Raw genomic sequence first — 26,686 nt, forward strand, 5'->3', positions numbered from 1 at the left:
AGAATCATACTTTCACAAAATCTCAAAAAAGGTGTGATACAACTCCTCAGTGTCAGCATGTTGCAACCTGGAGTGAACACGTCTGACTCATCAGTGTAACTGTAGATGATGTTTACAAAGTGTGTCTGTGTAGAAACAGCTCGTGGGTTAAGTGTCGAGCATTTTTCACACGTATGCAGGTAGAGGCTTGTCGCCGGGTTGTTGTTTCTGAACAGAGCTTGCATAACTTTAAGTGACGTCGAGACGTCGAAATCATTGTTACGCTGCTGTGATATGACGGCAGCAAAATGAGGATTATGATTGATGATTGTGGTTTGTGTTTCCAGTTTTTTCCAATCTGACTCAGACATTTCTTGAGAAAAGAAACGCCTACAGTGTCACTGCTGCCAGCTGCTTTAAACAGTTATTTATTTAAAAGTGTTATTTGTTAAAGAATATGCAGCTACTTTAATGTAAAGAGTTGTGGTATTTAAATTATTTGTACAATATTGAAATAAACTCCTCCAGTATACAATACATTTAAACAAGGGAAAAAAAAGATAAAAGTATCCATTGGCCTATTTTGTAATGGGAATGATGATTATTTATAATCACTGTGGCTTAATGCTGTGCAGCTTTTCAAAAATGATAAAGTCCCTATGATTGGGCTCATTGGCCGACTCAATCCCATCAAGTGTAACTAGAGCGTGATCTATTAGAATACATATGTTTTATTGATGTATGGGCTTCGTGTTTATCCTGGCATTCATTTATTTATAGGTCGATGCTGTGATTTTTTTTTTCCTCCAGTAATGAATAGGATAAGCCTTGAAGCTTATCCACTGCTCCCTTTCATCTCTCTCTCCCTCCCTCTTTCTCTCCCCATCCCTCCCTCCCTCCCTCCCTCCCTCCCTCTCTCTCTCTCCAAAAGCCAAATTGAAATACTGTATTTTTAAAGCCGCGGCCCTACTGAGTTGTTGCTGCAGTCTGTCAGTATCAATGATGTGGAAGCGTTTGAAGGTTATCCCGTTTTTAGCAAATCCTCCACATTATGTAACTTTGACTCTGTTTTACATTTGGCACTCTGGAAACAACAGGGTGTGTATTTGGGACAGTCCCCCTGCGTGCACTTAACATTTATTTGCAAAATGAGATTTATTTTTCAGTGTCCTCTCCCCGGAACAATAGCCATTAAGAGCTAACTTGCCGACAACTTGGTGCACAAGCAGAAGCGAAGTGTTGCCAGATATTTACAGCCTGTATTTTGTCGTAGTCGGTTTATTTTTGTCTTGACAGTGAAGCTACAGATTAAATAGAGACATTGTGCCTTGTTGGACTTCACCCAAAGAGTTCTTGTGCGTGTGTGTGTGTTGAGCTAAATACTGGGTGATATTATGAAGTTCTGCAGGGGGTCAGAGGTCGTTGCATTCCTCAGTGTGTGTGTCAGTCAGTGGATGTGGGTTAAGCTTAAACCCAGCCGTTTCTCGAATGTGATGTGTGTTAATAAGTGCTTAACAAGGTGACGCTACCATCATGAGGCGATCACATGACAGAGTGAAAGTAAGAAGAAAAAGGAAGGAATGATTTTCCTCCCTATAATTACGGCTTATTTTGCCTATAAATTAAGTTTATAAAAAAAAAGTGTCTCTTGTAAAACATGTGACGCTGCGTCTGCGTACCGTAATTTTCTATTTACCCTGCAAATGGAAAGCTCGAGTCGACAGCCTTTATGAGTTTGCGCAGTGGCAAAGTACACACATTCACACCCCTGTCGAAACACACACCCCAATGAATCCGATGAGAATGATTTCATAATCCGTCGCAATAATAAACTTCTTTGAACAGTTTAATTGGCTCTTCCTGGAACGGCACGGCTTCGCTTCATTTGATCTGATGAAAGAGTAATGTTGCCTCTCCCCAGGGGGAGCATGCACAACGGCGCACAAATAATGAATTAAGAACACTACCCTTTTTTTCTCTCGCTCTCTCCAAATGACTGCCATAATAAAGCAGCAAAATTCATACGGCACTTACACCACTTTCCCCCCCTAAATTGCTTTCATGTTTACTCGCTGATGTATTTAATTTTCAGAGCTTGTTTTTAAGTGAAAATAATCCTGATTCCTGGAAGGGTAATGGATTGAGGTCACATGGAAATTGATTGTCATCTGAAAGCACCAATGTCGTTAGAGACATTTGGAAACGCTCCAGAAACATTCTCCATGTGGGATTGTGTGAAAAGTCACACGTACTGTACATCGCTCTGGAAATACTAGTACTTTGAAAAGCCTGTATGGCAAGGAGTGAAATTTGATTTGAAGGCATCTGGTGTATGTAAAGGCAAAACTGAAGCAGGCTATGCAAAAGAGGGGAAAGAAAGAATATCTAAAATTGAAACTGACAAAGTCATGATGGTCGGGGAGAATGTCCTCTTTTCCCGGCTGAGCAATATTAACAGTGACAGTCTGAATGGAGAGTCTGTGTACAGCAACAGTATGGACACAGAAATGAGCTCATTACTGTCAAATACATTATGTATGTGCGCATACACACATTTATCTTAAACTTGTTATGGGCAGAATATTCCATTTACATATCCATCTGCTAATTGTAACCCCTGACGTGCCCGATCCTGAAGGCACGGAAACCGGTGTAAAACCAAAAACCAAAACCTCAACCGAAATTATCCTCAACTGTGTCCCTGAAAAAAAATCTCTTTCCCGAGTTTGGCTTGGCAGGAAATCCCTAACACACACACACACACACACACACACACACACACATACGTGCACACACTTTAACAGAGCTCACACTCGAAAAAACTAAAAGACCGATTTACACGATATTATAAGTGCGTGATAAAAATATGGCAGAGTATTTTTAATTTCCTGGTAAACACACACTTGCTGAGATGTGGGCTTGTCTCCATGGCAACGCCAGTCAGAGCGTGCCCGGCCTAGCGTTTTGACAGGTTCTCCTGATGATGATTGATAATTACTACCTGACTTGTTGTCCCCGTCTCCACAAACATATGGCGGGAGCTGCCCTCCGCCATATATCTGCCAAAACGTTCCCTTTTCTGATAATAGCTTTTTAATGTTGCGTTTTGTTGTGCATGCATAGCAATCATCGCCCCCCCCCCCTCGTACACACACACACACACACACACACACACACACACACACACACACACACACACTCACTCCCCCCCTCAACCCCACCCCTTTGTAATTACATTTACTGCCGCTCACATAGTTGTTACAGAAAGAGAAATAGATAGGAGAAGCAGGAGAGTGGGAGAAAGTAAAAAAAAAAAAGAGGGCGGAGGAAGGAGGGGGGATAGAATTGATTTCGCTTTGAATTGATGTGTTCCTCCCAGTGCTGCTGGATTTAAATTTGACAAATTGTCAGGATTAACACAAAGAAGCGGCATTTTTTTACAGTATAGTCACATATTGGAATATAAACACCAGATAATAGCGCCGGTGTGGTGGGCTGTAGTTTAAAATGGCAAGCGAGACTCTTTATTCCATATCCATGTGCACGGCATTTTATTATGCAGTGTGTTCGCATGCATAAAGCTCATATTTAGATGCAATTGGAAGCAATCTTGTTATATTCACAGAGGCCATAGAGGGGGACATCAATCTATAAACATGATTTATCTACTGCGCACTATCTACGGAGGCATTAGCATAGACTCTCTATTGTGGATCTTATTACCTGACTGTATGCTGAAACCTCAAAACTTTGGACCTGAGCAGCATTTTAAACATCAGCCAAACCCAAATTAAAGATTGAAGTGAATTAGTATTCCTTTTAAGGTTTTACTGAAGTGCAACTGCAACATAAGTGCAGCACAATTATGCTCGTTTTAGATGAGTTTATACGGCAAAGAGAGGATAAAGACTCCTGTTTTTCTTATTGTGAAGCGTGAGCTGCTTCTCAGAACGAGCACATTTACATTTTATTTTGATTTCTTTTCATCGCAACAGTTCACTGGCCTCGGTGACCTCCGCTTCCAGGAACAGGAGCACCATCAGCAACACTCTCACTCATTATGTCTCGGCTTCCGCGAGCTCAATCTAATGAACTTATTAGCCCCGAGTACCTGATTTCACATGTCTGTGTTTTCACAGATGCACAGGGCAACTAGTTCACCTATATCTCACTGTATCATAAGAATTTGTGGCGCACCTGCAGCAGCAAAAGCGCGGCGCTCCGTGGAAACCGAAGTCATTTCTAATACTGTGTGATTGAGGTCTGCCACAGGCTACGGCAACAGACAGGCTCTGTGAAGGAGATAATGATGCATGCACACACAGCTGTCAGTCAGCCAGCTAAGGGGAATCGTCTTTGAGGAAAATAAAAACAGACTGTAGCCGATATAATGCAGTATTTGTATAGGAAATGATGGGTTTGGGAAATAGAGTGGAACGGGTTGTCAGAGCTGTTGCGACGAGGAGAGAAGATCTGGTGAGAATCTCTACGAACTAAAAAACCTCACATGGATTCCTGTCTTTTAGTGTCAATGTATTTATACAGTGAAGCACAGGTGCGTCCATTAGACAAAGTGAGGTTGATTAAAGGATTGTTTTTCACTGGTGGTGTCTAACAATGCACATAGTATAGATCTAATTTCAGATGTTTCTGTCTCCACCTCAAACCAATGGAGGTCAGTGTGATATAGGTTGTGGTGCTTGTTACCTTAAAAGCACAGTTCACCCCAGATTCAAAAATACATTTCCTTTTACCTGTAGTGCTGTTTATCAATCTAGTGTTTAAATTCTATGGTAGAATGCAGTTCCAGTGACACATGTCTGTTTAAAGCTGCGCTAATCAATACTTTTACATAAACAATAGCTCAAATGACAATGTGTAATGTCATGTAAACGTTTTAGGCATCTTCCAGCTCAGAGTTTTGGTTTCACTACACGCAACTTCACCGTTTCGTTACACTGTCGCCGCTTTCATCGACCTCGTTTCAAGCAGCAGCTGTTTTCCTGTTCTTATTTACCTGCTCAGCACCAAACAGCAGACAAAATAAGCAGTGAGCTGGTGAACATAATGAAGCATTTAGCAGCTACAGATCCAGATATTTCCCCCAAGAGTTGGTGACGACCAAAACAGAGCGAAAGAGGGAGAATATTTGAGTCGCACGACAACAAATACGACTCCAGGCGAATGCTAATGTTGCTCTGTGTCTGCTGTACGTGGGGAAAACAACAACTTTTGTTTGCTACCAACTTCCTCGTAACTATTTTATAAGGCGATGATAATGTTGGGGTTTTGTTCTCAGCTTGTTTCTCCCAAGAAAATCAATTAGTGCAATTTTAAGTGTATATTTTTAATGCTGTGAGCAACACAAGCAAAATTAAATAAGAGAGGGAAGTCTTGTCGACATATCTGAAAACCTGAGTAAATTAGATGATGAGATGTGAAAAACAAATATGGGATAAGTGAGAAAATGCCTTTTTCTGTGACGTGGGTGGGCTCGCTCTTTAAAAGAGTGGTTGACTCAGAGTAAATGGAGGTGCTGTGTGGAAAGACCTGTTTACAAGAAGCTGCTGAGGACCTGCGGATGAGTCGGCTGCACCTCGGGGGACTGTTGTTAGAGCTCTTTTAGTAACAAGCCGGACTAATCCCTGCCTTTCACTCAGGCGCATGCTCTAATAGCCTTGTATTACAGTGATTTTTGTGTGTGTGTCAGTAGTCAGGACAAGAGTCCCTGATACAGGTGCTCCCTCCAAACACACCAGTGTTCACTGACTCTGAACACCGCTGAAAAATTTAAATTGTCGCTCGCTGCTTGGTTGTGTTTACAGCTTTTTCTGTCTCCATCTGTGTGATGCTGTTAGCGCTCTCCCCTCTCTCAGTCTCTCCCTCCGTTATATTGGAAGGTGAGCTTCTGTTTGTGTAATAATAACAGTTACTAGTATCCATTGTCCTGCCTAAGAAGGAGCCAAATGCATTCCTCATTAAATTCAGAATCGCTCACAGCCACAGCAGCGCAAAAAAATACTGTCTTATGTTGCAGTTGCATTCACGAGGCGAAAACAGGCAAGAAAATAACACCAGTGATGAAAATATTTCAGTGTTTATTGATGTTAAACCCCCTGAGGTTGACCGAATATGTAATGCACTCTTACGCTGTGCTGTGAAATGTTTTACAGTTTATTAATGACGATCTCCCTCTGTATAATTATGAGAAATTAATTAACACTTGTATCATCTATCAACCTACGAAGGTTTTGATGATTAATAAAAACAGTGTACTCTGTCCACCCACACGCTCTGTCTCACTCTGTGGGCGCATTGTGTAATTTTTGATGATTGCAGTGATAGAGATGCTTGAAGTATTACTGTTCATTAAACATTTTGTGTGCTGTCAGTGTGTGTCTCAAATGACTGTGCGCGGAAACGTGCCTCGAGCGCAGGAACAGAGGAATAACTCTGCTGTCAGATGTGACAAAGTGAGAATTATGAGGACGTCAGAAATGCCTGATACTAGTACGTGAAATGCGACGGTGGCTACAGCCAGCAACAAGATGACAGAGAGGAAGGAGCGCTTGATGCTCACGACTAGTCTGTTGTTGTTTTAACCAGACATAATGATATTCTAAAGGTATTTTATATCCTGTATTTAGTACTGACTGTTCACTATAGCTTGTAGTCTTCTTCTTCACTGCATGTGCAGACAGATTGCTTCACTTCTTGGCCCATTACCGCCACCTGTAGATCACTGGGACAGTGTGAAGCCATTGGCAGGACTTTATATTTTGCCACCAGATTCGTGTGTGTGCATGGGATAAACAGAATGGGGACCCAAGAAAAAAAAAGACAGCTGACAAAGGTCAAAATCTCCACAGGGAACCTTTAACTTATAGGAAACAATAGTGACTTTGGTGCCTTTCATGCATCTATTAAAGAATTGGAAACCCTTAATGTATGTTATATTAAAGGATAACTTCACCCACGAAATGATCATTTGTATGTCAGTTACTCACCCTGTGTTATGTTTAATTTGTGAAGAAAACTTTGTCATTCTTGCACTCCTCCACGGTGAACGAAGAATCCAAAAACAGAGAAATTCTCTTCACAAACAGATGCATTTTCCCTTAAACTTTACTACTTCCGCTTTTGAAGTCTGGTCAGTGGAATACACGAAAAGAGCTCTAATGCACGCACTTTCCCAGGCATGCTCCTCGCCTGTGAAAGTGTTTTAGCAAGAATACATGTGTTTGTGAAGTACTGAGCAAACAACTGGATAAATGAGACTTGGATTATACTGCATGAGTTGTGTGGGAGGTTGTAAACAAATGTTTTGATAAAGTTTTGCTGCTGTTTAACACGGCCCCCTTTACTTCAGATCATTAAGATTTTCTCTCTTCTTGGATTCCTTGTTCCTTGTGGAGGCATTCTGGAAAGTTTTTTTTTTTTACAAATTCACTGTAACACAGGGTGAGTTATCGATGTACAAATGATCAGTTTATGGGTGAAATATTCCTTTGATGCAGAAACCTGAGGATCTCAGTGAAATCAAGTAAGATAATTTTAACTACAAGGTAAGACCCAAGTCAAAAAAATATCAATGAGTGACTGCTGCTAATGAAACTTTAAGGAAAATTACAGTATTTTTCAACTTTGATCTTATAATTGTAGCCATTCCTACCAATGCATTAGTTAGTACTCTTTGCTTTAGAGATTTAGGAAATACAAAACGACCAAAAGTAGGGCTGCAACGATTAGTCGACTAATCGATGACTAATCAACTATTAAAATAATTGGTGACTATTTTTGTCTTTGACTAATCGGTTTGAGTCATTTTTCATAGGAAAGCACTATATAAATACCCCCAAATACTCATATTGCAGCTTCTTACATTCAAATATTGGCAGCTTTACACACTCTCTCATGACAGTGATCTAAAACCCTTTGACGTGAGTACGAAACAAGACATTAGATGACATAATTTTGGGGTTTGGGAGAGACAGACCGACATTTTTCAACATTTTAACACATTTTCCAATAAAATGATTAGTCGACTAATTGAAGAAATAACCGATAGATTAGTGGACAATGAAAATAATCGTTAGTTGCAGCCCTAACCAAAAGAACAATCAAAAGTTAAACAAAAGTAAACAGAACTAGCCACTTGGAGTTTCTTAAAGACGTTTCACCTCTCATCCAAGAGGCTTCTCTGGCTTTCTCAGTTGCCTATGATACAGCACTAAAGATTACCATGACCTGGATCACTGAGAATCTTCACCAACAATTGCAACTATGATTTTTGTAGAAATGTGTATAAAGTTTAAGGTTATTTCTCTTGGAACAAATAAAGTTATAAAAAAACATTTTAACAGCTTTAAATGGTTCTGCTGCTTTACCCTTCAGGAGTCATGTTTCCTGAATCATTGCAGGGGAAGCAGGGAGTGCAAAGCTTTTATGACCCATTGTCAAAATGGCCACAAGTATAAAAATACCATCATTTCCCTTTATTATTGCTATGACTGTGTGGTGATAAATAAAGTCAGCGTACATGAATGAACTCTCTTATCTTGGTTTTAGGGCAGGGCAGTAAGAGAGCACAAATAACGTAATCTTAAATATGCACTGGAAATGATAATATTAATACTATTGTGTCCTGATTTAGTTTGAAAGTCTCCCTCATTTGGAATTCTGGTGAGGAAAGTGTATGCCGCAGCATGTATGTGCTCAGATATTTAATATTTCATTCTGCATCTTGTTTGCTTGATATTTTTTGCAAGAGAACCTTTTGATCAGAGCCACTTGTAACGTGTCTACCAAGAAAACATCAGAGAGGATGTTTACCCAGAAATGAGCTTGAGGAAGAAAAGTCTGCTCTCAGACATGTTTCTCAATCAAATACAAACACAGAAACTTCATTTTTAGCTGCCTCCCGAAACTGTGGTCAGAAACGTGGCGTCCTTGAGCAGAAACACTTGAAATCCCTCCAACCTCTGAGGTCTTTTGATGTATAGTGAAGACGCGCCGTCGCCTGTCACTGCTGGCTGAGGAATCAGTCATTGCCGCCTTTTTTTGTATTCTCTCTGGTACTGTTGCCTTGCTGCTTTGGAGCCTCCCTTGTCACATCCCTGCGCCTCCAGTGGAGTTAAAATGTTCCACCAAAGTGTAATATCACTTCACTGATCGTACATTTAATGCTCCGCTGCTCCACAGATGAAAGTCTGTGTCTCAAGAGTTGTATCAGAGGCTGTTTTGTATCATGCTTTGTCAGGTTTTATTCATTATTTGTGAGGTTTTGTTTACTTTGGTTTATCTTTTTGCTTCCTGAAAGGTGCTATTATTGCTCCCTGTGAATCATATTTTGGATCTCATGAATCATATTCTGTTTAAGTCTAGTTTGAATTACAAAAGTTCCTGTTTTCAGCAGCATTATTGCTTCATTTCAGGGATCTTTTTGACATACATGTATCTGCTCAGCGCTCACAGAGTTTAAATATTGTCTGTCATGGTTCTGTATGCTTTATGACTCGCTGTAAATTTCCAACACACCACTGTAACCCTGTATGCCAGAACTGAGTGACCTTCTTTGTCTGAGCGTGGGCGTATTCGCAGGTACAGTTTCACTTACAGATACATCCCAGGGGAGGGTTCACCTGCGCGGATACATATCTGTCCTGAAGCTGCGGTCATTGTGGTCTGCACTTGCCAGATGTTTTACACACGACTTTACGCTGTGTTTGGCTAAAAATCCTTTAAGTCCTCTGCCCCTTCACCGTGTAATTCATTAAGGAGTGACTTCAAATTGACTGAGTGGATCTCTCTCGGAGAATTCACATCGATTATAACAGAGCTGGGATGTAACTCTACTTGTCAGTGTCTCTTTGCTGTTTAACTGACTTGAATGGTTATTTGCTCTAAAGATCTGGTTTGTTTCAGCGTTCATTAACAGGATGTTTTGTAATGGTTTATTCATATGTTGCCCTTTTGGCCTTGTCACTACGGCATAAATGATTTCTCAGCGAGACATTTATACATTAGGTTAATTATAATTAAAAAATACAATGTATTGTTTTGTATTCAGTTCTTTCCTGGGGGACATACTGTACTGTACAGACAAGGCCGCGTATTGCAACATGAATGTTACTTTTGGCAGCGAGCTTCGCTGATAATTGCTGAGTGGGTGTCAGGCCTTTAGTGAATTTGCAACCAAGTGAGACGGTAAAATATGTCAAAACATGTTTTTCACCTACCACTGCTTGTTCTAGTCATGCCTCACTCATCCTCCTCCTCGTTCACCTCTTTGTTTGAACTTGGACCTCATTATGGTGAGAGGAAGTTGAAGTTAAACTGTGGAATTATAATAGTTTGAGTGAAGACATGAGTGGGTGTTGCTCATGAAAGTGCAAATTGGTAGATTCCTCTTTAGTCAGTTGGTCACAGTTTGTCTCTGTGGAACCATCTCACATTTAATTTGCACATAATTGACTGAATGTTATTTATAGAGCTCAGCAGGTTTTCCAACCTGATGTTGGACCAGAGTTGTGCTGTTTGTCATATTCCCGTTTTCCCCAACAACTTTTATAAGTGATTTATTTCAGCTTGACCTTTATCAATTTCCATAAAATGAATGATCAACATTCATAACAGCCTCATTGTCATTTCCATAATATGATTACTGAGAAGATTGCAGAGAAGATTACTAAGTAACAGTCCCTGCTTCCTTTTTACAGTCTAACAAGACCATGAGTCTGCAGACACACTAGCAGCTCTGTGAGGCTGCACTCAGACATAGTTTTTGAGTTAATCGTTTAAGGGATACTGGTCTGATTTTGAGCCAGCTTTGTATCATAACTTGGGCTGTTCTTCAACTACAGATTGTATTTCATTTTTGTTATATAAGCCGATTGACCAAACTCTGATTAAACAATAAATCCAGGCAGAGCTGATCAAATATAAACCAGGATTCTGTCACTGTGTTGTCTATGTCTAACTTAAAATGTCCTCAGAAACATATATTAGTGTCCTGTTTAGCTGTGAAACAAAAATTTGTGAACAGGAAGTGGGCACCATACTGTTTCCTGTATTGTGAAATGATAAACAAAAATTACATCAAACAGTAAAACTAAGCAACGCTAATCAAATTTGAACCAAGATTCTGTTGCTGCGTTGCCTATTTCTTTCCTCCAAGTTTTCAGAAAGGTATTTAAGTGCACTGTTTAACTGTATTTCAGGATCATTTGTCACCAGCCTGCTGCCATATTGTTTTTTGGATGAGCAACTTGCATTATGCCAGCATTTATTCGTCTGGTGTGGCACAGTGCATTCTGGTAATTGCAGTTTTTCCACCTCTTGATCAAAAGCAAATGCCACAGCTCTTTTCCCCTGTTTTCTGTTGTCATGTAGCACTGATTTTAAAAGTATTTTTATCTTTCTGCTGCATAGACAGCCCAGTTTTGTGAAAAGACCATCTTTCCCATAGTAAATTAGCCTATGTCTTTAACATCAGCATGCTAAAATGCTCACTATAACAATGCAGGTATCATGTTTAACTATCTTAGTTTAGCATGTTAGCATACTAATGTTTGCTAATTAGTGCTAGACGTAAATTACAGCAGTTTACCTGCAAAACTATTTGGTCATAAACCAAAGTATCAGATGAATTACTCTGTTATTTTGGCCTGATAATGGTGTAGTTGAAAAATTGGGGGATCACCAATTTACAATTCATCGTGAGAGGAACATGAATGTCTGAACCAAACTTAACTCATTTCACTCAAAACATGAAGGGCACTTGGAGATCGCAGACCTGTGCCAAGGCCAAATGCTCAAACCTGCACTGTTAATGAAAGTGAAAAATAGTTCATGTATTCGCCTCATGATTTGGATCAACTCCAAAATGTAATGGATTCTTCCCCGGCCTGTGCTACACCCTTAGAACCAAAAACTCAAACCTCATGGTGGCTCTAGAGGAAAGTCATGGATTCACCGTTTCCAGTAATTAGGATGCATCATCTGGGGAGTATAAATGTCTGTACAAAGTGTTGCGCCACTCTATCAAATAGTTGTTGAGATATTTCAGCTTGAGCCAAATTGGTGGACTGACCGTCTGACCAAAATTGCCACCCTTGACCCAAAGCCTACCGCTGGTGTGGCTAAAAATAGATAACCACTGCACACATCTGTAGGTGTGACTTGTTATTTTTAGTCGTAAGTGTTATTCCAAACTGCCAAATGAAAGGACGAGTCTCTGCTAATCTACTAAAATACATCAAAGTGTTGTTTAATGTCAGATTGCCAATCAGTTACAAAGAACCGTGCACCATCAGAGCGATAACTTGTCCATCTGATTCAAAGTGGATTTTTGAAACCACCCAGACAATCATTAAGTGAACACATGTAGATATTGAGCTTTTTTTTTTCCAGTCGATTTGGTGAGCGTTATCAGCCGAGGCATCCATCAGCCGAATTCTCCAGTCGGCTTGATATGTCTCTCCGTTCCCAGCAGCCTCTCAATCAATCAGTCCATTTTGTTGTGGTTCCCTGTGGCTCTACTCTGTTGATGCATAGAACCCGTCAGAACCCTTCCTGAGCTGTCTCTAATGAGTTTTTCATTATCACTGACATCAACTGAATGCCAATGAAACAGAGGTATTAGGGCTGTATTTAATTGAATCTGAGGGGGGAGAAATTATTAGACAAAGCCACGTTGTAAAGCTGCTAAGAGCTGAGAGCGTTCGGCTGCATCCGGAGATCAAGTTGTCAGGCTGTGCATCTCGCTGCCGAAGTCGCCGTGACTTCCACGGCTCAGGGGTTGTGCTCTGTGACAAGACATGATGGATTCACACCCCTGGGAATACCCCTTACCTATATTTGTGTGTGTGTGTGTGTGTGTGTGCATGGCTATACCCCCTCCAACAGGCTGTGATTCAGAATGCTGCTCACTGTTCAGCCTCTTAAGTATTTGCTGTTGGTGTTTGTGTGTCTTAAAGTGTGTGTGTGCCTTCTGGGGTTTGTGAAGGACCAGGAGAGAGTCCTCTGGTCACTTCAAGGCTCGTCTCCAAGTCGTATCAACGACCCAGATAAGCAGAAAGCCACAGACTGAGAAATAAGTAACTCGCTGGGAAGCAAAGAGGAACTTGGCAGCTTGGTCAGCAGCCATTTTTGGTGTATGACTATAGTGCCCATGTTTGGCTCGCTGAGGGAAGCATCATGTACACTTAAATGATCTCTTTCTTTTCTAGTGCATTGACAAAAACACTTAATGCTCACTGCAGAGTGGTAAAAATATCACGTCTCCCAAGGCGCTGTAAAATCATTACCTTGTGATGTTGGCTTTGTTTTTTACAGACTATAAATGTCTGCGTTTCCATAGTAGAAAATCAATCTGCAGAGAGTCCGTGTTTGATTTTCTCTGTGTTATTCTAAAGCTGATGACTCCTCCCTTATGCAACTCAGCCACGAGGAGAGCAGATCAGCAGTTCTGCACAACTTCTGCAGCGCGGAGAGGTCGCCTGCTCTTGACCTTGTGTGCCTGTTTCTGTATGTTTACAGAAGTACTTGAATGCGCCGTTTGACCTCAGTTTACAGTAATATCTACTCGGGTTGTTTGACCATGTTCGTATTTGTCCTTTATCAATATGTCGATGCGTTTAAACCCGCTCGCTGCCGTGTCACCGTATGTTATGCAGCAGCGTTTTGCTGTAATTGCAGCATTTTCTTACGCAGCAGTATTTGACCTGATGAAAAATGTAAACAGACAGGCAGGTTACGTAACTCAGTGTAGGGTGTCGAGGAGGAGGGGGGGGTTAGTGATTGGACTAAAAACAGAACAGCACTGAGAGTGTGACCTCACTCAGACCTATGCGACATTTGTTTAAACTGTTGTCACATGTTGAAAAATAAATCTCCCACAAGTCAAACCTGAGAGCCTTACTCATCTGTCACATAATGTTTGTGTTGTGTGATGGTATATTTTTAATGCAGTGTATATGTGCCTGGCGTGCAGTCATCAGTTACTTAAGATTTAACTTGAAAAGGACATTTATTGTAATTTGGCATCTGTTTATGGTTTGTGTTTAGTTTAATTACATATGGATTTCTTTAGAGAAGCACAGGCATTGCAAATTAGCTCAGGCTACAAATGCTATGATATGTGGCATTAGTCTTTTCAGCGAATGTTTAGTGCTTATGTGTCTGTCCCCTCAGAAATAAACACAAGTAAATAAATAAATAACAGGGTTTATGTAATTTCTCAGCATTAATGAGTAGTTGGCAGAATAAAAGAGGCCGAGTGAGCAGCAGAATGAGAAAACACTGACTGAAGAAACACACCCAGCGCTTTCTAAGTAAAGATTACAGTGTTGAAAACTTGTTTTTTCAGTGCCAAAGGGATGACAAATGCACAACAAATGCCCTTGGAATTTTCCCTACTCTGTTTCTCCACAGCGTAGCGGTTGTGAAAATAACAACATGAAGTGATAGGCTGCTGAGTCGTGATCATTTTACCCTTTTTAATGACTGCCTCTTGGTTTTATTCAGCTCCAGTGTTATTGTAACATTCTCATGATGGGAATTTGATCCGACAAAAATAATCACAGAGTCCTTTTGGCAGAGAACAACCTTGGATGTGATTTAATTGTCATTGCAGATGGAAAGAAAGAATGTTGACGCTGTGAAATACGTGACTGAACTTGGATTATTTGAAGTTTCTCTCTCTTTCTTTCTCTCTCTCTCTCTTTCTCTCTCCTTTGAGCTTATCTCTGTTTGTGTTGCTGCGTGGAGGCAAGGCACTCTGCCAGGAAGTTACATTACAGTCGCGGGTTGACATAAACGTGGGTGTACAAAGGACTTGGAGGGCTTAAATACTTTATTGTGTGTGTAATGTGAACTGAGCAATTATATCTGCCAGCCTTTCAAACAAAGAGCTCCTATCAGGCAGGTTCATGTGTTTTTAATTAACAGCGTTCAGCTTTAAGACATGAGCAGGCTAACCAGGGAAGTGAAGCCATGATGATCGGTACATCTGAGGTGCTGTAGTATATAATGTCATTCTTTGAGATGCTGATGATGAACTGTGGTACAGTCCTGAAGTAAAGAAAATAAGACCAAACATTTTATATGTTGTTGTGGTGAGTTTTTGTCGCATCTGCATCAAATATATCTCTCGGCACAAACTGTTCTTCTCGTCTGTGGGTTTGTGGGTTAAGCAGCATCTGGCATTTACAGTATTATACTAATTGCTTGACTGTTACGACGCCCTCATCTCAAATCTTAAAAATACATCTGTCTGAATTTAAATGTAGTTTCTTTTCAGGCTGAGAGGGAACTTGAGAATTGTGTTTACTAGCACATTGGAGCAATTTGGCAGCCTGCTACTCCATTCAGCACAATGTTGCACTAATCCAGTTTAAAAATAATTAGCTACAGGCTAGCAGGCCTGTGAAATTCCTTTCCCTGATTGTAAATGTTCCTGTCAAAGCCAGAGCCGTCCTCTTCGGCTAGTTCCCAGAAAGGAAACGCATCAATAAATGTTGTCATATCTCTGTTATTCTTCCTCTTAATAGCAGTTTGTTAAGGTTGTTTGAAGATAAAAACACAAGGTTTAACTTAATGTTGGCAACAAAGATGAAAATACAAAGTGATTTGTTTGCACAGTGCTGCATCAGCGCACACGCTTCCACCTATCCTCATTGTCACTGCTTCCTGTCCGCCAGCTCCCAACCTGAAAGGGCGACCTCGGAAGAAGAAGCCGTCCATCTCTCAGAGGAGGGACTCCCAGAGTCAGGCTCAGGGTCAAGGGTCATCGGGGTCGACCCAGGGTTCAGCAGTGGTGGCAGCACAGGACCCCTGCAGCCCAGACAGCAAAACTACTACCAAGGTAAGATAAGACAGCAGAAGGCAAGATAAGACTTTATTGATCCCTGAGGGGGAATTCACAAGTTCACGTCACAAGAAAACAGATAGAGAACTAAATAAGATACTAATATAAGTATTTGTGCACAAGAGGCCCAGTATAAATAAAGATAAAGTATTACACAGTAAAAATGTTCCGGCGCTGCAGTGATGACATGTGACACTTAAACTTGTCAACCAGCTGCTTCCCAGCTTGTCCTCATATCTTCAGTTACAAAACAAGGCTACGACATTTTGGTTTCACTGTGAGAGACAGAGCAGCAGTTTAGTGTTACACTCGGTACAGTACATGCTGTGAAACACGTGACGGGGAAAGCAACACGTTACATCAGGGGTTGACCTAATATGACACAGGTGTAGTGCTTGTCTTGGGCAGACATAAAACCTTTCTGATAAAGGATATTATCTTAGGCTTGGGAAATTGATTTTGTTTTATTTCTTCCCTGGGGGAGAGTTTTTCCTTATCCGATATGGGATAAGATGGGGAAGTTATTCCTTTTTTCCTTATTGAATTAAAGTTTAGATCATTTAAAGGTTTTCTACTAAACATAAGGCTGGAACTAACGAGTCTTGTCATTGCTGAATTATCGGCCAATTATTTTCTCGATTAAAGGTACAGTTGGTAACTTTTATGCAAATAACTTTTTGTCATATCTGCTGAAACTGTCTTTACATTCACAAAATGTTATAAGACAGATAATCTGTAAAGAAAAAAAATATGTCCCTCCTCCTCCATCTCCTATTGTCTCTATTCGCTACAATCTACTGGGGCTCACCAAAAACAACCAATCAGAGCTCTCTAATGCAGCTGTCAATCACTGCTCGTGAACTGCAGTCAAACTAGGCAGCACTGTTTAAATATGAATCAAGATTCTGTTACTGCATTGCCTATTTCTCGCCTCAGATGTTTTCAGAAACATATTTTAGAATACTGTTTAGGTGTAAAATGAGAATGTTTTTCACCCCTCCGCCATGTTGGAAACAGTCAAGCGAAGCACCAAGCGCTGCCCAGTGTAGCGGGCAAACTATCTCATTTTACAGCTAAACAGTACACTAAAATATGTCTCTGAAAATAATATTTTCAGTCTAATTTTAAGGGGGCAGAGGAATATGATTTTTTTTCACAGATCATCTGTCTTGTTTACTCATGACAATAATATGACAATAAATTATTTTCATAAAGGTTATACTTGCCCCAGCTTTAATCGTTTGGTGTATCAAATACCAGAATACAATGAAAAATGTTAGTCACAGCTTCCTAAAGTCCAAGGCAATGTCATCAAATTGCCCAAAATATAAATGTATTGGATTTACTGCCACATAAAACGAAGAAGAAATGCAGCAAACCCTCACAAAAAACAAACTGGACCAAGAAAATGTTCGTTTTATTTAATTTATTTAATTTATAAGAACAACACACATTAATCAACATCTCTGTTTCTGTGCAGTGTTCGCCAGCTGGCTAATTTTCAACTTCAGTCATTTGGCAAGATGTTTAGAAACAAGATGTTTTGCATTTTCACTTTAAAAAATATTGAAACAGTTAATCAATTATCAAAATATTTGCAGATTAGTTTCCTCAGATCAGGTCGGTCAAGATAGTGTTGTTATTGAGCAGCACTCTGGTTTGTGTCAGTGTGTCTGTTCTCCTCCTTCAAACACATGATAGCCATTTAAAGAAGTCGACGTGACCCCACAGTGGAACAAGGTGAATTCACTGCTTGTTCAACTGCATTTTACAAAAACAAGAGGCCGCTTTGTAAATGTAGAAGAATCACTACCACCAAAAGGCTAAAATGTATTAGGAACAATTAAAATCTTCACGTCCTGTTGGCAGATTGTTGTCATGATAAAAGATATTAATGACATTTTGAGAGACTGTATTGTTGATTTCAGTGCTTCTTCATATGTGACATTGGTTGTAACACTCCAAGTGAAGGAAATATCTATACAGGCCTCTCCGCTGCAGTTACTCAAACGACCTTGAATAGACAAAACAATATTAGCAATTCTCTCTCGGCGCTGGAGTCAAACTAATCTGTGCCTAATCTGCGATGACAACAAGAGCTGCTCCATTGATAATCAATGAGAGGCTGCGTCTGTGGCCTGTAAAAATATTTGTTTGTGCTTGAGCCTGAACACATCTCATCTAAACTGTCTGACACTTGAGTAACACTCTGTTATAAGGCTTCAGTGTTCATCTAAAGTTACGCTCTCCTTCTCTCTGCAGGTCAAACCCAACTGTAAAACGGTACCCAACGGAAAAATAACCCCGGCAGCCAAACACAAGGCCAACGGCCTCAGCAAGAGATCCTCAGCTGAGGAGAGGGAGAGAGGGAGGGATAAGGAAAAGGATAAGGACAAGGAAAAGGAAAAGGAGGAAAGGAACGAGAGGGAGGACAAGAAAGAGGAGGAAACATCAGAGGAGAGCCGAGCGGAGGAGCAAGCTTTCTTAGTCGAGCTCTACAAGTACATGAAAGAACGAGACACGCCCATAGAGAGGATCCCCTTCCTCGGCTTCAAACAGAGTGAGTAGGACAACTTACTCTCTTATTCCCTCACTGGCAATGTTTAAACAATGGAGTACTCCAGTTAGAGTCAGTAGTGTTTGTGCGGATACATTTCAGCTGGGTTATTTTGGTGATTTCAGTCATATTACATTTGATTTGATTTAATTTGATTTCATTGTCAGAGGAAAATCAGACATTTGTTTTGTGTCCCAGGACGGCAGCTGTTTCACATGAATACAGAAACACAAAACAGCATTTAACCAAAAACCAAAACCATGCTACAAACGCTCAGACATTTTGGAAAGGGGATGCAGTGCAACATTTTAATTGTTTCTATTGCAGTCATTGTTTGACTGAGGTACACTGAGGCTACTTAGAGATATGGCCTCTAAATAATATAAGGATATTTATATACTATATTATGATACACAATATATATCTCTATTTTGAAATCTCTCTAAACTACTGTTCACTACTAAAACACTAAACTACTAAAGAGACTACTGTTACTGTTAAGTTCAATAAAGTACTGTTATGATAAAGTATTAAAATCAGTCAATCAAAAGTTAAATCAGTTGCTTTTATTCTGAAGCTCACGGCTCGTGTAGGGGCAGGAAGTGTTGATGTTGTGGGTGTAAACTTGAAGCTTATGTTCAACAGCTAGATGTTAGTGGAAAGTTAAACTGTTACCGTGGTGTCGTTAAACCATAGACGAGATAACGGAAGCCAAGATGGCGCCTGTTTGGTCAAATAGAACTGCTCGCCTGGCGCTTATTGCAGAAAAGTTCGCTAGCTTCTGGGTTTACTTTCACAGTATGCGGCCCACTGAATATGCTCAATAGTGTTTCTTGAACCGTGCCCACCCGTGAGTTCCCGCTCTGCTTATAGACTTTATATTGTGATGACGTCATGGATTTTTAAATAGTTTTTCTTGGCTCAGTAAAAGTTTTACGATCATTAAACCTCCATAGTGTAATTGGGAAAATGCTGTTTGGGCTGCAGGGGATTTTTTTGCTGCAATACCGCAAGTGGCCACTGGGAATTGGAATCAAGGCCGAGCGCTGTTCGTGGGGGTCTGTGTTAAATGTGAATATTTATTCACTATTAGCAGAAAAAAGCTAACAGCTCTCCAGTTGATGTATTTGTAATATCTGCAGGTTGCAGCGGAGCTCCATGGTTGCAGTATGCGACTAAATGCTCGTAGTCCAGAGTCCTGCAGATACAAAAATACATGCCTCGCTGTAGATATAGTGATCTGGATGGGCAGGGGAGTGTGTGACATATCATGTTTGTCAGTTTTTTTTTCTTTTTGTGTCTGTGAAAGGACAGGGCGAGAGAGCCAAAATGCCGAAGTGAGTCATGTCGGGGGCTTAAAAAAATATGATGTGATAATTTATATTCGAAGCGAGAGTTTAATCAACATATCGCCTACCTCTACTTAAAAAACAAACTTGGATTTAATAGGTTGACAGACTGAAGAACTGTTTGGGACTCCAAATCTTCTGTGTGATGGTAAAAACTGACATTCTTCAAATAACGCTTGAGTGCGATGATGTAACAACAACGTTCTTTTAGTCTGCGCAGCTTGAAAACTTGACTCAAGCATTTGACCCACAGTCTTTGAGCAGATATGTAGCAGTCAAGTCAGTCTGGCTTTGAACTGAACAGAGAGACAACTGTAGCGTGCATGACTCCATACTGCATTAACACGAGACAACAGCAGGATCTGTTTGTTGGTTTCAAATGACCTTAGTTACCTCAGACAGTAAATATGTCATTGCACCTTGCTACAAATGAAAGCCAGGATGACGCAGTGTCCACATCAGTGTTGACACGATACTTGAATTCCTAACTTTGATACAATACCAATAAAAATACTAATATTCTGTTCTGTTTTTGACACCAACTAAAATTGAGAGCATAAAATTACAGTTTCTATAACTAGCTATAACGTGACAGCGACAACTTTTCCTTTCTAAATAAGAAGTAGCAGAGAACAGCAGAATGATATTAACAATAAGCGAGAACGAGAAAGCATGAGAAAATGAGTATTGAAACAGTTTCATATTTTCAGAATTGATTTGTATTGATAAATTGATATTTTTGACAACACTAGTCCACAAAGATGCCCAAATATTTATTGAAGGTAACTTACTCAGTCCAGACAGTAACTGGTGGAAGATACAAGTTTACTGGAAGATCAAAAAAACCATTTCTTGTCTTTGGTTTAATAAAAAGTGGGGCAGGTGAAGGAAAGTTAACAGGCTGACACTGGTGTCAGAGTAAAAGACACCTGTAGAAGCACGTGTAAACGCACCAAAAACGTTAAAAATTTCCATGCAAAGAGGAAAAAAAACCACATTATTTGAACTCTTGTGCTTTGAGAAGAGAAACAGAAATGTAAATTTCATATTACAGTAAGATAACAGAGTGAAACTGCGCTCTGTAAGTCATAGACGATAGTTAGATAAGCACGGGAAAACCCCAACATCTCTAACTATGTTATGCCCCCCTGCTGTGATCAGAAGAGAAACCAGTAGCTGCTTTTCACCCAGTTCAAGGGCACACTGTGTTTTAACTATCCACAATATTACAGCTTTAGGGGAAGAAGTGAAAATGGCTGCCAAGTGCTGCAGGCAATACGCCCAAAATCTCTAAATTACACTGCAGTAAAAAAAACACATTCAATCTGTGGTAATAATAAACTAAAGGAATAATTGTGTGTGTTGAGAAAAATAACATCTAGCGGTTAGTAAAAGACTCTGGAGGCTTCCTGTCAGAGCCCATTTTGGCTGGCTTTTATAAGAGGAGAGAATATCTTCTCACAGTTGTCAAAGGGGTTTCCTGTGAAGGCCAAGAACGTCCTCTAACAATGTTAAAAGAACATCACATGTATGCGCGACACGTCTGCCCAAGATGAAAGATTTTCCAATATAGGTCGGATGCTTAGCTTGCACCTGGTGTGCACGGGACAGAGAGGAGAAGCATGCACGTAAACATCGTAAAGGGCGCACTCTGGTCTCTTGAAACTGTTCTCACTGAGTTTTGTTTTATGTGTTTCATCTCAATGCAAGACACATGGGAACTCTCACCTCAAACTGTGGTTTTTCAAATGTGCCTGTTTCTCAGCCTTTATTCGAGGAAAGAAATCACATTTGCATTCATGTCAAACGAGCCGAGAAAGATGTAGCCACTCAGATCAGGACGACAACATCGGCAAATTAACGAGAGGCATGAGAGGGAGAGAGATGTCCGCTGGATTTAACGGTGACAGTTTATAGCACTGTAAAACTCATTACTCTAAACTATTACATGAAGGTAAGCTGTGGTCGCCTCGGCTCTGCTAACCTCACCGCGGTATTTTGACAATCCTGTCATCTTGACTGCCGACATGTTGTTGCTTAAATAGGTCATTGTGGTTGAGGGAGATATAGAGAGAGGGAGCGAGGAAGACGTAGAGAGAATTACATACCCGACATGCTTTACTTTTAGTTGGCATTTCTCGGTTTGAGCTCAGAATAAAGTCGAGGTCCACCGCGCCAACTGTTTTACATACAGTACATGCTTTGAATCTCAAAACCAGACACATCATAAGCAAGGCCCTCATTAAATGGTGAAATCATGCTGTTTAAACTTCGTCCTTGGCAGCGAGCACACATCAGCACATGTAAAGAGGAGGGAAAAAAAGGAAAACACATCATAATTAATACAACAAACCCTCAGATGTAATCAGGCGCGTTTTCATATTCTTCCCTTTAAACTCGCTACAAATGCATTAAAAGATCAAAGAGCTCGCTTTCCTGTAATGGAAATTGAAATTATGTTATTTTAGTTGTGTTTGAGTAATAATCTTTTTATGAAGTTCTCTGGAGTTTAACAAAGCAACAGATGGTTGAATGATTTACCAGACGTACCCATTGCTTTGTTGGCTGCGCCACTTAAATATCCATTTGATTCACCTCCAAAAAAAAAAAACCCTATCTGAATCACAACATGGACTATTTATGTATATTCCTCTTCATCTCCTGGCTGCCGAGTTTCACCTGATTTTTCAAGACTCCTTACAGCCCAGCAGAGAGAGATAAACCCCCCAAACTCAGTCAATCTGCCTTTATACCTCGAATGGCTCATAACAAATTCTGAACCCAGTAATATTAATTTTGCTGGTTTAACACAGTTCCCACTTGTTTGCCTGCTTCACTCTCATGCCAAATTTATATTTCACTCCAGGGTTTGTATGCATAAAATATCTTGGAGCAAAGGTGCTGATCTGAGACTCTGCGCCTGTGATAATCACAAGACATTCAGTGTACTATAATAAAAAAGAAAAAAGGAGCAAATATGTAAAGCTGAGAGGCTGGATCCAGAGGATTCTGAGCTTGAGAATGGACATAAACAACTGCTTTATTATCAACATTTAGAGCTGTAACCATGAGCTGTGTGAAAATAATGGATGTAGCGACCGTGAGTTCACCTATTGGTTTGTGGACCCTCATTTTAAAGCTCAAGTTTGGCATTTTTGTAGCCAGAAGTGACCGTGTTTGGATGAGAGGGTGGAGCTGTGGACGACTGAGGGGTGGATCTGACTCACAAACTGTGGTGACGCCTCACAGACAGCCTGTCGCTCAAAGTGCCCTTAATTATATATAAATGTAAGCCTTGATAAAATGTAAAAAGGGTGAGTAAACCTACATAAAAATTCACATCACGTCATCAGTCCCTCAACAATTTTACGGGCTTCGCTGGATTTTGGGGGTTGTTGTGGCCTGAAATGTCATGACATTTTCTGAAAGACATTTTTTGCAATAAAATTAAGGGAGCAAGTTAAAATTGCAAAAATAGTTGCGATGGTGTCTGGGATTTGGAGCCAGTCATTATGAGCATTTAGTGTGTCTCGCAAAATTAGGTGCGGGATTAAGGCGATTAGAATTAGGGCGGTTGGGTGGGGGCTGACTGCCAATGATCAGCTGTTACTGCCGTTCGAAGCAACGCTAAAGGACCACCTCCGTTAGCTGCTCTCCTCCTGCTTTCAATGCCCACTTAGCACGTGCTAACGCAGCAACAGTGGCTAACATCAACACAAAGCTATTCCCAATCCCAGCTATTTTACACCACCTCCGAAAGGGCTCTACTCTGTCGATAAACCTGTTAAAAACCATGAGGTCATGTTAGCTGTGTGATGCTAACAGTTAGCCCCGTCACTGTGTGTGACTTTGTCCCAGACGTGGAGCTCACATGCTGATGATGAACACAGACAAAAAGCGGGGCTGAGTGAATCAATAGGCTGCCAACAGCTCTACGTGGAAATTATATTTTACTCATTTTAAGAACTCAAATTTGAGGTGAAGTTGCAGCGATAAGACAAAATTGCGAGGTCACGCAGAATTCATGGGGATTGGCTGAGTTTACATTAACTGTTGGGATCATGACATCCTGAAGGAGCTGAGTTAGGCCTGTCATGAATGTGGAAATCAGATTAATAGACCAAAGCCGTTTGTGCATTTTAACATGGGGGTCTGTGTGTATTGACTCGCCATTGGAGCCAGCCTCAAGTGGCCATTTGAGGAACTGCAGTTTTTCGGCACTTAGCTGCTTAGCTGTAGCTGACACATATCGTCTTCAGGGGTTAATCTGCTGTTTGTTTCTCTTTCACTTGTTCATTTTGTCCAATAAATGCACATTACAACTTTCCGAGGTCCAAGGTGACGTCTTCAAATGACTTGTTTTGTCCAACCAACAGTTAAAAGCCAAAAAATATTCAGCACAATGATGTTGGTATTTACTGAAATAACTGAAATTGACTTAAAAGTGATACCGATTATTTTACTTTCAGTCGACTAATCATTTCAGATGTAATACATGTAACAATGCTTACTGTATATAAATGCCTCAAGATGGCTTCATTCCCTTTTATTTTTTTTAAGAAAAAGGAAAATGGGGCTGTAAATTACTTGAATAAACCCATTCACAGAGGCTGAATTCACACTGAATCACAGGAAATGACAGAAAATAGTTGGCTGTTATATTTGAGGAGCAGTACAGTTGGAGGGGAAAACAGTTTTGTGCTGCAGTTTATTCATGTGAGCTGCTGTCCTTCTATTTTTTATCACTTGGTTAATATTGACTTTGCTCTACAGCTGCTGCCATTGAAGTTGTGTGGCAGCAGTTAGAGGCGTTGAAAGAAATGAGAGATAGAGTGGACTGAGGAGGAATAAGACAGAAGTAGTTGTGGTTACATTGTGTATTGTGAATGCCCTTGATCTGCAAGATTAACTGGTAACTGTGTGTGTGTGTGTGTGTGTGTGTGTGTGTGTGTGTGTGTGTGTGTGTGTGTGTGTGTCAGATGCATGTGTGCCTCAGTGCTCAGGCATCAGCATGTGATTGTGAACATCAGTTCCAATTTGTCTCCCTCTTTCAGCCTTGTTGTCTAATTGCCATGCCATCGGTGTGTCATTGAGGCTGCATTGTGTTCCTGTTTTGTCATCCTTATCTCAGTGATAATTGCCCCTGCCAAATAGAGGGGAATTAAGAAAAGAAATTGCTAATGACAAGACATCTAAGAAAAGGCATGTTCTCTCATTTCCTTTATCTGTTCTGTTCCCTCCCAGTCCCGTGTGCTATTGTGGTAATTACAGTCGATGCATAACAAGCTAGTTAAATAGACCATCTTTCTGTTTCTACAGTCAGAAAGCACAATACGCCGGAGTGCTCAGTTCAAACAGAAAAACCTACCCAGCTCCCTTTGTTATTCCACCCGTGCATTGACAACGGTAGCAGAGAGGAGGGAAGGAAAAAATCAATGCTGTCAAATGCGGAGATAGGAAAATGTCATTTTGACAAATGCAAGGCTTTGTGTACGCACAGATTGAATTTTGATGGATTTCTCCCCAGGCGAGGCCTCCTTTTCTTATTTATAGGCCTTCATATAAAAATGTTAAACAATGATGTTACAGAAAGCAAATACAAATGTCATTGGCACAAAAAGTCCCCCAATGAACTTGTGGTTCTTTGTTTGTGGGAAGCATTTTCTTTCAAAGACAGACAGCCATTTGAAGTCTTTCTGAAAGCTTACACGGCTATTTTTAGGAAAATGTTACACAAGACTTGTATTTCGATATGGCCTGTCATGGGGTATTTGCATGGGGGAATCAATGCAAATGAATTTGCATTAGTTCAAACAGAAGTTTGAGCATATTGCCAAGCGTTTGATGCTCGTAATGGTTTTCATTCATACCTGCAGGCTGAGGCTGAGGGTTAACAAATCTCTTTGTCAGGATGAAGCATATGCTGTATTTTATCACATAGCGGTGATTGTACAAGTACTCAATATTCATTTGCATCCTTTCAGCTGAAGTGCAGCGTTGCTTTGTGTGAAAATGATAAAAAGCTGTGTTCATTTTGTCAGTCCAGGAATATGTAATTACTACACTCCTGTGAGATGTTCCCAGTGTTTTTGTTTATTTTGAGCACATCACAGTCACAATCCTCTTGGTTTATTGTTCATTTTGTTCACCAGTGTGTCTTTGTAAATGTCTCTATGCACTTCACTGCAATTTGCACTGTGAGGTTCGATGCTGAAGTGGATTTTGTTGAACTGATACTTAATGTGTGTGCTGATAATGAAGGTGAATCTAATCTAATTTCACAGCTACTTACTTTGTAGACTACAAATACATCATCAGCTTATGAAATATGGTGCATTGTTGCAGATCAAACTACAAAACAGTACGCACACAATGTTAAATTAATTCCACCATGATCAAGTTGCGGCTTGTAAACACAACATTCAGAGTTGGTCAACAGCTCCTCTTGGACGCATGCTTATGATCTGCCACCTGGTTGCTAGGTTGTTATTAAGTCCCGCCCTCACACCTTGTGTGCTGTTTTTGGCTGGGAGCTACACACCACTGCCCAAAAGTTGACGCCCAGAAACACCAGGCACAGCAAAATAAGAAAACACCAACAAGCCCTCGAACTAGTATGACCTCATGGATCAGTGGTTCCCAACTGTTGGGTCACGGATCCATTCTGAATGGACCGCAAGTAACTGTCAGACACACTTTATTTTGAAGTAAATCAAATTTCCTGGCACAGAGCTTTCATTTTGAAGTGCCGTTTCCTGTCGTGATTAAAGGACAGATATTTGACAGAGACAGCAAACTAGCTCAATGACATGGCCAAACGATAGTATAATGCTGAATATATTAAACTGTGTGGACCTTGAACTAATGACTAAGAGGAAATCTGGACCCCGTTGCTGGACCAGTTGGGAACCACTGTCATCGGTCGCATGTTAT

General features: G+C 40.5%; 1 protein-coding gene across 1 annotated transcript in view; it reads left to right on the forward strand.

Moving 5' to 3' along the window:
• arid5b (AT-rich interaction domain 5B) overlaps positions 1–26,686 on the forward strand; it is a 104,426-nt gene that overhangs the window by 61,254 nt on the left and 16,486 nt on the right. Inside the window, exons 5-6 of the mRNA XM_049599948.1 lie at positions 15,681–15,844; positions 18,110–18,407. Of these exons, the coding sequence (XP_049455905.1) occupies positions 15,681–15,844; positions 18,110–18,407 (462 nt within the window). The remainder of the gene's footprint in view (positions 1–15,680; positions 15,845–18,109; positions 18,408–26,686) is intronic.

This window comes from Epinephelus fuscoguttatus, linkage group LG16 (genome assembly GCF_011397635.1).
Source record: "Epinephelus fuscoguttatus linkage group LG16, E.fuscoguttatus.final_Chr_v1".
NCBI lineage: Eukaryota > Metazoa > Chordata > Actinopteri > Perciformes > Serranidae > Epinephelus > Epinephelus fuscoguttatus.